The 12,156-nt window shown below is 44.6% G+C and overlaps 1 protein-coding gene across 1 annotated transcript in view; it reads right to left on the bottom strand.

The window, feature by feature from the left end:
* DHRS12 (dehydrogenase/reductase (SDR family) member 12) overlaps positions 1-12,156 on the bottom strand; it is a 44,171-nt gene that overhangs the window by 19,200 nt on the left and 12,815 nt on the right. The window contains exons 3-5 of the mRNA XM_009319973.1: positions 11,786-11,919; positions 7,913-7,995; positions 362-454 (exon numbers count right to left, since the gene is read on the bottom strand). Of these exons, the coding sequence (XP_009318248.1) occupies positions 362-454; positions 7,913-7,995; positions 11,786-11,919 (310 nt within the window). The remainder of the gene's footprint in view (positions 1-361; positions 455-7,912; positions 7,996-11,785; positions 11,920-12,156) is intronic.

Raw genomic sequence — 12,156 nt, 5'->3', positions numbered from 1 at the left:
CTTTCCCTGACTCTGTTTTAGACTGCTCTAACTAGACTTTCTATAAAAGTTTAATCTTTAAGAAGGACTAGCTTTAAGAAGGACAAAGTTATTAGTAATGAAAGTCAAACAGAAAACGTGTAGTAAGAACCTCAAAAGATACAGCTAAAAATTACTGCTTTTCTCTCTTTTTTGTATCATATCTGTGATGTGAAGTGAGAATGGACAAGAGCAAACAGACCATGGAGACTACTGCAAAAACATTTAGAGAAAATTAAGCGGAGAGTTGTGGGCCAAATTGTGAAATCTAGACTACCTGTTGGACAAATTCATAGGTTATGCACTCCAAAGACAGACACATGATTTACGTATGCAAACTTACCAACACATTTAATTTATGTTCATTTTTGAATTTTTCAGCAAACTTCCATATTTCCTTGGGATTAGATATATCCACAATATGCAAGAAGATATTCTAAAGGAAAAAAAAGTAAGTTACAATCAACAGGGACAGTGAAGAGTCCCTGTTCACTGCTAAGGCCTGTCTAGGTAAAAAGGTATTTAAGCAGTATAAAAAAAAAAGTTATCTCCAGAACACAACTAAAACACTTCGGTTAACATGCACAACTGGGAAATCTAATTCTAGTCCTTAAAACATGTTTAGTCACTTGATTCAGTTGTGTCCTGGTTTCGGCTGGGATAGAGTTAATTTTCTTCCTAGTAGCTGGTACAGAGCTGTGTTTTGGATTTAGGATGAGAATAATGTTGATAGCAACAACTAAAACATCGCTGTGTTAAGTAGTGCTCACACTAGTCAAGGACTTCTCAGCTTCCCATGCTCTACCGACTGAGAAGGCTGGAGGTGCACAAGAAGCTGGGAGGGGGCACAGCCAGGACAGCTGACCCAAACTGGCCAAAGGGACATTCCATACCATGTGACGTCATGCTCAGTACATAAACTGGGGAAAGCTGGCCGGGGGGGCCGCTGCTCAGGGACTGGCTGGGCATCGGTTGGTGGGTGGTGAGCAATCACATCATGCATCACTTGCTTTGTATATTCTTTTATTATTATTGTTATTATTACTATTTTATTTCATTTCAATTATTAAACTGTTCTTATCTCAACCCACGAGTTTTCTCACTTTTAGTCTTCCAATTCCCTCCCCCATCCCACCAGGGTTGGGGCGGGGGGGAGTGAGCGAGCAGCTGTGTGGTGCTCAGTTGCTGGCTGAGGTTAAACCACAGCAAGTTGCTTCTGAGCCATAGCTTTTTAATGCCGAATTTCTTAAAAGAGAGCCCTACTTAGATAAATAATCGTGACAGACAGTCAGGCATAGCAGAGAACTAGAAAAATATTGCAAGGCTTGCAAAACTTCTGTTTAAACAATTCATGTAGCAGCTTCCTCTTTAGCTGAAAGCAACTTTTCAAAGCAATGCTCAAGGTCACAGCATTAGAGAATAATGTAGGCTGGAAGGGACCTCTGGAGTCCACCTGGTCTCATCCCCATCTCAAGGCACGTAACTGAGATCAGGTTGTCCAGAGAAGTTTTCTCTCCAAAGATGGAGGTTCCCCAGCCTCTCTGAGCACCCTGTTCCAGTGTTTGATCACCCTCATGGTGAAAAAAAAAAAAATAAAATTCCTACTATCTAGTCAGAATTTTTCCCTGTTGCAATCTGTCTGCTGCGCCTCGTCCTTTCACTGCAGACCTCCAAGAGGTGCATCACACTGCCTTCCCTGCACCCTCCCATCACATGGCTGTAGACTACAGTAAGACCCGTCTCAGCCTTCTTTTCTTAACACTGAGCAAAACCAGCCCTCTCAGCCTCTCCTTGCACGTCATGTGTCCCATCTCCCTAGTCACCTTGGCAGCCCTCTGCTGGACTTGCTCCAGGACATTGATGACGTCCTCGTCCTGGGGAGCCCAAAACTGGGCACAGGGCTCCTGCTGTGGTCTCACAAAGGCTTAATAGAGAGGAAGATGCACCTCCCTCAGCCTGCTGGCTACACTCGTGTTCATACAGCCTGGGTTGTGGTTGGCCTTCCTTGCCCCAGGGCACACTGCTCACTCAGGGACAACTTGTCACCCCCAGGTCCTTTTCTGCAAAGCTGCTTTCCAGCCAGCTAGTCCCAGCTTGTACTGCTCCATGGGGTTCCTCCAACCCAGGGCAGGATTGTGCATCCGCTCCTGGTGAACTTCACGAGGTTCATGTCAGCTCATTTCCTCACCTGTTAAATCCCTCTGAATAGCAGCCCTGCTCTCCGGCTACCCACCCCACCCCCATTTGAGATCATCTGCAATCTGACAAAGATTTCAAAAAAGAAAGATTACAATGAGAAAATTCAAAAGAATTCTATGATTCTATGATTCTATCTGCAATCTGACAAAGATTGCACTTCACTCCGTTGTCCAAGTTGTTAAGAGACATTAAACAGTTTTTGCCCCTGTATTGAGTCATGGGGGATGCCACTAAAAGATGGTTAACAGATCAGCTTTGTACTGTTGATTGATACTTTCTGAGCCAAATGTCCAGACAGTTTTCCACCCAGCTTGTCATCCACCGGTTCAAACCGCATCTCTCCAAACTGGCTACAAGGATATTATGGCAGACCATGTAAAAAGCCCTGGCAAAGTTAAAGAAAGCGGCATGCGCTGCTCTCCTCTTGTCCGTTGGCAGAGTCATCTCACTAAAGGCAGCGATCAGGATGGTCAGGCCAGGTTTGTCCTTGATAAACCCACAATGTTTTTTTTTCCCCAATCACCTTACTGTCTTTCACAGCTTCCATGAGGATTTGCTCCATAGTTTTCCTCAGGAGCAAGGTGAGGCTGACCAGCCTATAGTTCCCTAAATCATGCTTGCCTTTTTCCAGTTAATAGGAAGCACCCCCTGCATCAAGGTTTTCTTTGAAGATCAACCAGCTTTCCCAAGGCCTTTTGCTCTCCATGGCTGTCTCCCATGGGATCCTGTCAACCAGGTCCATAAAAAAAGACAAAATCTGCTTTCCTAAACCCAAAGATTGTAATTCTACTACTCATCCTTCTCACCTGTCTCGATCTTAAATTCCACAATCTCATTGCCACTTCCACCAAAGCAGATATTCAAGGCTGCTATTCACAGCAGGTCCAGCAGAGATCACCTCTAGCTAGCTTGTCTAACACTCATATCAAAAAACTGTCCTTGACGCTCTCCAGAAGTCTCCTGGATTGTTTATGCCCTGCCGTGTTGCCAGCAGGTATCAGGGTGGTTCAAGTGCTCCACCAGTACCAGGACCTGTGACCATGGGGCTTCTCTAGCCCTCTAAAAAAGGCTCCACCTACTTCCTCTACTTCATCAGGTAGTCTGTAGCAGACACCCACCCCACCATGACATCATCCACATTGATCTGACCTCTGTGCCCTGAGCTCTCAACTGGCTCGTGACCCATTTCAGAGCAAAGCTCCATACATTCAAGCCACTCCTTTGCATAGAGCACAACTCCTCCTCGTCTTCCCAGCTTGCCCTTCTAAAAGGGACCTGTATACATCCATTCCAGCACTCTAGTCATGCCAACCACATCTCCATAATACCAGAGAGATCACAGCTTTGCAACCATGCATGGATTCCTGTTTGTGTATTCATGTACAGGAATCTGAGATGGGCTCCCAGTCATTTTGCTTTCACATGAAAACTGTGAGTGCCTCCTCCATTTTGGTGTCCCCTAGACACATACTCACCATCCCCATGACTCCACTCCTCTTCTGGGTTTGGTCGCTATCCCCAGTGAAACCAGTTTAAAGCCCTCCTCACTAGCTTAGCAAACCTGTTGGCAAAGATACTCTTGCCCCACTTTTTCAGGTCCTGCTCAGCAACACCCATTTCTCAGAGAAGGTCAAAGAGGTCATAAAGGCCAAAGACAAAGTGACAAAGGCCAAAGTGACACCAGCTGCACATGCAGGTATTGACCTGCAGGGTGTCTATGCTCCTACCCAAACCCTTCCCTTTCACTGGAAGGATTTAGGAGAGCACTACTTGAGCCCCCATGCCCCTCACCTTCTGTAAGCACTCTTGATGAACTCGAGGTCACCCCTCACAATGTCATGGGTGGCCATGTGGCTGGGCAACAAGAGGTACTAGTCCAAGGTCCAGACGAGACTCAGCAGACTCCCCACAATACCCTACATCTGAGTTCCCAGCAAGTGACAAACCTCTCAAGACATCAAGCCAAGACTGCAGATGGGTGCCTCCATCCCCATAGGGGGAAGCCTCCAGCCATTATCACCCACCACTTCCTCCCAGAGCCAACAACGGTTCAGGCTCATCTGTCTTCAACACCTCCCCTGACAGACCTTGTTCCTCCTCATCTGTTACCATGGCACTATACCTATCCTATAAATGCACATCTGCAGGCAGAGAACAAGCCTGCCTTCTGTTGCCAGCAGTCACAAGCTTCCATTCCTCCCCAACTTAGGCGTCTATCCACCACTTATTCAAGCACGGCTTCTAGCTGTCCCTCCTTCCACGCAATGTGGGGTTTGTGCTCTTCTACTCTGCAAAGACCCTGTCAATCTCCTGTTTCTGTTCCCTAGCATTATGCAGCCTGCTCATCTCCTGCTGTCGCTTCACCTGGCAGCCCAGCACCTTGACTACAGCAGAACCCGACAGATGAGGCCACCATCATGCTCTGCCCCAGGCTCAGGGAAAACTACCAGTCACTCCTTGCAGCCCAACATCTGCCACATCATTCCTCTGGAGCTCTGTCTGAGCCAGCCTCCCACATGCCAGGCGCAGTCGCTCCAACCAGGGCAGGAAAGCACGCTTTCAGGTGCATCATTGCGCTCACTCCAGCTGTCTCTGAGTGTCAGGTGCCTTCTGCACCCCCTTCCATGCTAACTGCTAAGCCCTTGTTAGCCACCCCACATCACAACAGTCTTGTCATGTTTCGAAATACTATGGCCAGGAACGTGGATGCAATAGAATAAAAAAAAAGGAAAAGCTTGACATAGAGCAAAGTTATAATTTTCTAAGCCACTAAAGCTAGAAATATTTCCTCTCTCCGAAACACCAAAAGCCATTTACTGTTTGTTACAGGCAATTCTCTTGCTTTTTGCAGATTTGTGTTCTACGTAGTACAAGCACAGTGGCATTTATCAGCATACAAAAGGCATGTCAACTCCTATTCTTCTCCTAGATAGCACTTAGTCTCAAAGACACACCACAGATGTGTCTTATGATGTATCCCAGGAAAAGGCAGTTCTAAAATAATTATGCAGAGGATGTGTTCTCATGCAAAACAACAAATAATCATTAAAGGACCTCCCCTCCTTCCAAGTTGTTTCTTTAAATACTCATTATACAAGCAAATGAGGTAAGTGAAGAAGCTGAGAAAATTATAAGGCATTATTCCCTGCCTTATAATTTCCCTGTGATTCTGCTTTCCTGCAGATAAAAAAAGACACATGACTTTTCCTCTCTAGCCATTGGATTTCAGCTCCTTAGTTGAGTTAGGTCAGAATTTTCTCATTGTAATGTCCATTTCTGACCAAAAACTTGAAACTGCTCTACTGTTTCTAACTGGATATCTCTCTAAAAGCTTTCTACTTTTAAAGCTACTAGCATTATCTACTGGAACAGAAGAGCTGAAGTTTTTTGGGCAGATGTTCAATATTACAAGTGATTTCAGAGACTGAAAAAAGATCTAAATCAACACTTATCTGCTGAAGACTGTCACATTGGCTCAGAAAAAGGACCCACAGGGCTGTTCCCTATAAAAGTCCTCGATGGTAGCAAAGTCATTTTCAAAGTGAGACCTAATCTCCGTGACTACATCTACTTTAACAGATTAGGAGAACTTCCCAGGTCTAGGTGCAGATGCCTGCCAAATAATAACTCCATTTCAGCACTGAACTCCAGCATGTGTTGCTGTGGAAGATGGAAAAAAAAAAAAAAAATCTTTGATGTATACTGCAACAGGATCTCTGTCCAGATGATCAAGAAGAGCAAGTTAAGTCTGGATACAGCTTGTCAAGTTGCAGATAAAGCATTTTATTATCTCCCTGGATTGCTTCTGAATGAGTACTTATAAAGAAGGATGTTCTTGTGGACTCTTTATTAAAATGACTCTTCCCAGTGCAGTCACGTGTCCCACAGGGCTTCTTGTACAGCTCGTCTAACACTTCACTGAATGCTGCTTTCTATACAAGTGTCCTGCCCCAGGGTCACACACATGTTCTGCAGTGCCCTCGTACTCTTTCATGACTAGGCAAAAATACAGGTTTGCAGCCTACCAAAAAGTGGGAATGCACCAAAAAGTGCTGCTTTTAGAGGAAGAACATTATTTGCCTCAAGTTTTGTTTCACCAAATGACAGAGAACATGAAGGAACCTTCAGAGGTCATCAAACTCACCCTTTTTCCCAGGCTGTCTGACTGCAGTTAGAAAAGGAGGTAACAGAGATAATCACCAGTCTTACTATAGCCAGGGGATTACACAGTTATAGACAGCCGGAAAGTTTTTATTTCTACATAAGGACTGATCTAATTCACCTCCATTAAAGAACTGAAGTGTAATGCCGGTTGTATCACACGAGGGAGCTGAAACCAAAGAGCAGAAGTTTAGCCAATATGGTATCTCTAACCATAAAAAGTCTTCAGAATTTTTGATCCACATTAAAAACTATTACTAGAATCAAAATACTGCATTCAAGAGCCAAGTCACTATTTAAAATGAAGATAGCTCTCCATCTAAGTGTTGTGGGTTAACCGCAGTAGGCAGTTAAGCCCCACACAACCACTCACTCACTCCCCTCCCAGTGGGTTGGGGAAGAGACTCAGAAGGGTAAAACAGACAAAACTTGTGGGTTGAGATAAAGACAGTTTAATAAGTGAAGCAGAGCTCTGTGTGCAAACAAAACAAAATAAGGAATTAATTCATTACTTCCCATTGTCAGGCAGGTGTTCAGCGATCCCCAGGAAAGCAGGGCTCCATCACGTGCAATGGTGATTTGGAAAGCCAAACACCGTAACTGTGAATATCCCCCCCCTTTCTCCTTCTTCCCCCAGCTTTATATGCTGAGCATGATGTCATATGGTATGGGATATCCCTTTGGTCAGTTGGGGTCAGCTGTCCCAGTGTGCCCCCTCCCAACTTCTTGCGCACCCTCAGCCTGCTCACTGGCGGGGCAGCGTGAGAACCAGAAAAGGCCCTGATGCTGTGTAAGCACTGCTCAGCAATAACTAAAACATATGTTGTCAACACTGTTTTGGTCACATATCCAAAACATAGCACCATAGGAGCTGCTATGAAGAAAAGTAACTCTATCCCAGCCAAAACCAGTACACCACGATAGAAAGACAGTGACTGTACTTAGCCACAAGCACACCCTCCTGAATAATTAGCAAAAGCAACAGTGACAGCTACAGGGGTATACTGTAGAGTGATATATGCAGAAGCAAAAAGAATCTGTAACATAAGGGAGGAGGTAAGGAAGAGATATTATAAGAAAAGGAGATGGAAAAGTCTGTGGAGCATGGAACTAGGACCACACACAGGACTTCACAGAGCAGCCAGCCTTAGCAAATCAAGAGCATGTTATTCAGACACATAAAACCTTCAACTCCAATGCTGTAAACTCATAACCATTGTTGCAAGAGTGTTGCAATGCATTAACTTTTAAAAGCCTCAGCCACATAGTTAGGAATAGTTAAGTAGGACATCACAAAACATATCGACAACAAACATTAAATAAAACAGGATGCTGTTGGTGATGTTACTAGTCACAGAAAACATCACCTAGTGAAATTAAACCACTTCAAACCACGTGGATGATAAACTACTAGATGTTTTCTGTATGAAAAAACACAACAGCAAAATGACAAAACAGAATATCTCAAGGCCTCTGAGGGTTTTAGTATTAACAAACTTTCTAAGAGTAAACACAAGACTAAAATACAACTCACCTGATTGCCCGTTTCTGTCACTATTTCTCCTTTGGCGACCTCAGCCCGTTCCTTATTTCGGCAAACCAGATGAACCGTGCCACCTGGTGGATTTCGACAAGAAACACACTTGATAATTACTGTGTTTGGGGGAGGCATCAGCAAAGAGGGAGGGCCAGGAAGTGGTGTGCAATTTGCAGTTCTTGTTTGGGGCTAGTTTTTGATACAATCCAAATGAAACAAAAAACCTTTTGTGATTGCATTCCAGTTTGTGGGAAATCTATAGCCTGCTAGTAGCAGTGGCAATACTGGTCAGATGATCACCGAAATATCACAGGAGCTTCCCAGCAGGCAGAATGTTCCTGAGCTGTGCACAGCCAACAGTCCCACTTCTTTGCTGCCAAGAGCTGAGCAGTGGCTTTTCATCAATGCTGCTGAAGCTCAGGCCTGTGGAGCTCCCAGGCTTCCATGTCACTTGCTGATGAGCTGGGAGCAGGGGGCTGGTTAGGGCCGTGGCACCCCGTAGCAGTTCCAGGTCTGCCAGCCCCGGGCCATTCTCAGGGACAAATTCCCCCCAAAAGGCACCGACCCAGCAGTACCATCAGACAAACCAAACACACCAAGAATCCCGACAGGGTCTGTCAAAAGACTGAGGTAAAGGTCCTTCAAACAAAAGGGTTAGGGGACACAGAGTGTGTGGAGGATTTCTGCTTGGCTCTGGTCTCTATGAAGGCAGGCAGGAAGGAGAAAGTATCATGCTGTAACAGGGTCCTCACATAAGGCTGCATGTATGGAAAAGGGCACTACACTCTAGGTACTGTCTGCTCAAACCATTTTCTGTCAAGTCTGCACATCATGTTTAGTGTTGATAAAATACCAGAGCTACACTGGAAATTGAAGCTAAGGCATCTGTATTGTAAATGCTTTTTTTGGCACATGCCTTAGAAAGTTCAGTAAAGGACTTGAACAACACAAGTAACTGGAATTGCTCTGTGAAAAAGGAAATAAAAATGCTAGATATCAGAATTCTTCTCAGCAGTGGGAGATATGACAAGGACCACGGCCACAAATTGCAGCTTAGGAGGCTCAGGTCAGGCATTAAGAAAAAAACTTTTCTTCTAAATAGATCAGGCTGTCCCAAGAGGATGCATAATTTCCATCCTTGTGGGTTTCAAGATCCAGCAAGACAAAGCAATGGCTGGTTTGATCTAGTGTTGGCAACTGTCTTGCTTCAAGTGGGATGCTGGACAAGATGACCTCTAGAGGTCCCTTCCAACCAACTTTTCTATGAAAGGAATACACAGGGCAAGGCTCCTCTCAAAGGCCTGGATACTTATCATGACCTCATAGCTTAGCCACGTTAAAGAGAGCCTTCAAAAAGAGGACTAAAGTACAGGTAGGCATAACTGGTTTTTATTTTTATGCTTTGTATTCTCTGATCACTACAAGTAACATGTTAATCTTGTTTTAAGATTAAGGAGTATCTGCACTCTTTACTTTTACCTATTGTTAAAGGTATTTTAGGGGTTGCTAGCAGTCCACCACTAGAAAACTCAAGCAATGTAATCCCAAAGGATTGATAATAGAAACAATGGTGCCGGGTCACTCTTCTGGTGCCCAGAACCCAAATGCAAGACACCAAGTCTATCCTAGGGATAGAGCAGTCACACACTGCACAGCCCAGTGTGGGGTCTGATAATGAAGTTTTCTGTCTCTGAGAGAGGTTTTTCCACTGAGCACCACTATAGCAAGTATATTTGGCATGCAGCTAATGCAGGCAACAAGCCTCAAGGTTCTTCTGAAATTTTCTGACAGGGTCCGATTCCTCCACTGCACTGCCAGAGTCGGCTGGGTTACTTTTACTGAGTGCACAACTGCAGGCAGCAGTGGGAAACTCCCAAATCTTGGACTATCATACAAATGACACTAACCAATGTTTAATACAGTTTCATCTTCAGTTTGTGTTACACATATACCACGCACGGAAGGGACCATGCACGGACAGGCACTGAATATATACAGATCAGAATGAAAGACAGCCTTTGCCCCAGGGAGAGCAGATTCCATGAGTGAGAGAAGATGCAATCAGAAGGGGCAGTGTCCAACACTCGCCTCTTTGGCCATTCTCACAGTGACTGCAGGCTTCACTGCAAAGGAGGGCTTTAATTACAGATCTTAAGGCAGTTAAGGATGTGCATTTGCAGATGTTTAAGGAGCTTCTCCCAAAACGCTGGGGACAGCACAAGTAATGTGTGCAGGTACAAATTAAACACATGGAAGAAGTAGCTGGCCTTCAAGCTGATCAGACACATTCTCATAGTCTATGGTGGAAAACATTCAATGAAAACAGAGGTGGGTTTTAAGGGCTTTCAATATGAACCTTCTTCTTGCTGTTAAGGAGAGAGGGAAGTTTTGGTGTGACCTATAGGCTAGGAAAGGGGTTTAAATATATTTTCCATGGTAAAGATTGAAATTATTTGAACTTAAACAACACATGGGAATTGTCAGAGTGGTTGGGAGAAGACTGCATCAAACTGGAAGTGCAGTTCACAAGACATACAGAAAAGCGCAAATCTGCAATACCCATAAGACACCAATTCAGAGAAAAGCTGAACTCAGGCTAAAGAAATTGTCATCAAGATCGTCATCATTTACAAAGATCTGAAATGCTTGAAGGTAAAGCCAACGTAGCTTGGTTATTCTTTTGCTGAGTCTGAATTCCTTATTTTCTTGTCATGGTGTACTTGAAGAGATTCAACTAGAAGCCAGAACCCCAACAGCTGACACTGAGTTTTAGAGCGACATGTGCAAGGATAGGATCAGGAAGACACTGTCAAGTCACTTTAACTTCATACGCACAGCAACGCCCACACACAGTATCAGGCAAGCAGTCTGAGCCCAAGGTTGTTCTTTGGGCTCCAAATACTAGACATGATGACCAAATCCTATGCAGATCCAGTCAGCTTGACAGCTTGCAAAACCTGGCAGGCATATCCATTTGTGAGCAAAACAGTCACCAGACAAAGCAATACTTACATAAGGCTATTATACATAACGGCAGTAGTGGGAACCTGAAATCAATCACATACTGCCACTGATGGGGATCATTAACCCAAAGGCTCTTTGATGCTAATAATTTTGAATCAGTTTAATTTAACCGAGTTGCCACTTTCCTTCATAAGACAGTTATGAAACCTAAGCAGGCAAAGAGAGAGCAAAGAGCCACAAGCTCCTCCCTGTTATTCTACATGCCAAAACTCCTATCACTCTTGCACAACAGGAATTATTCTGTCAACTCTGAAAGGGATTAGGTTTATCCTTCAACAGTAGCTAGTTCCAGTTCATCTGGAACTGGAATACCATCTCCTTGCTTACAGAGAGCAACAGAAAAAAAAATGGTTCCATGTAATCAGTCACAGAGCAGAAACTCCAGGTTATTATCATTAAGATCACGCACAACTGCATTGCTTCTTTTATAGTCTCCCATCTCAGCTTAGCAAAGTCAATTGTTTTCTTTCGTCATATGATATATTTGTAAGTTCTTCAAAACAGTTCAAATTCAGACAGACTGCTACTTGTACCAAATCAGCCTGAAACAGACCTTGATCCGTCATCAACATCCTTAGATACCACTCTAACACAGATAGTTTCAGTAAACGTGCACTTGAGAAGTGCTTTGCAGATCCTCTCCACTAATTTTGTTTCATTATTCCACTTTTCACAGCACTGATCATGCTTAAACCTCTAACCCACACTAACAGCCCTGTAAAATAACACACCTGACCCCTCATCCCAGGGAGTTATGTCTTTGGGTTTGCGCTGGAAGGCCAAACCTGCTTCCTTCTATCTTCTCTGTAACGGCCCCTCAGAGCTCCTCATTACAGCCCGGCTCACCTCTCCTCGCTATCTCTTTGGCTGTAGCCTTGCCGATGCCACTGTTTGCACCGGTGACCAGAAAGGATCTTCCGGCCACGTTCACCTCCACATCGGCTGGATTGAAGTGCTTGGAAGCAGACTCATAGCCACTCCTGAATAAATCAGAGACACCTGTGAGAAACTAGAAGAGAGTACTTCCAAAAAACAGAGGGGAGGGTTGAAAAGCACTCTCCCCTCACAGCTCAGCATACGCTAAATGCCCCCCCCCAGCTCCCCATTACTCTCCGTACTCGTGGGACAGGCCACGTAAAGTGCCAGTGACACTGCAACAAGTTACGTAGCAACAACTCAAGGCGCTTGCCCGCCACAAGACACACGGCCCCAACTTT

Source organism: Pygoscelis adeliae, unplaced genomic scaffold, assembly GCF_000699105.1.
Source record: "Pygoscelis adeliae isolate BGI_AS28 unplaced genomic scaffold, ASM69910v1 Scaffold32, whole genome shotgun sequence".
Lineage (NCBI taxonomy): Eukaryota > Metazoa > Chordata > Aves > Sphenisciformes > Spheniscidae > Pygoscelis > Pygoscelis adeliae.
The sequence above is the reverse complement of the archived record's forward strand: the minus strand, read 5'-3'. Positions and strand labels throughout refer to the sequence as shown.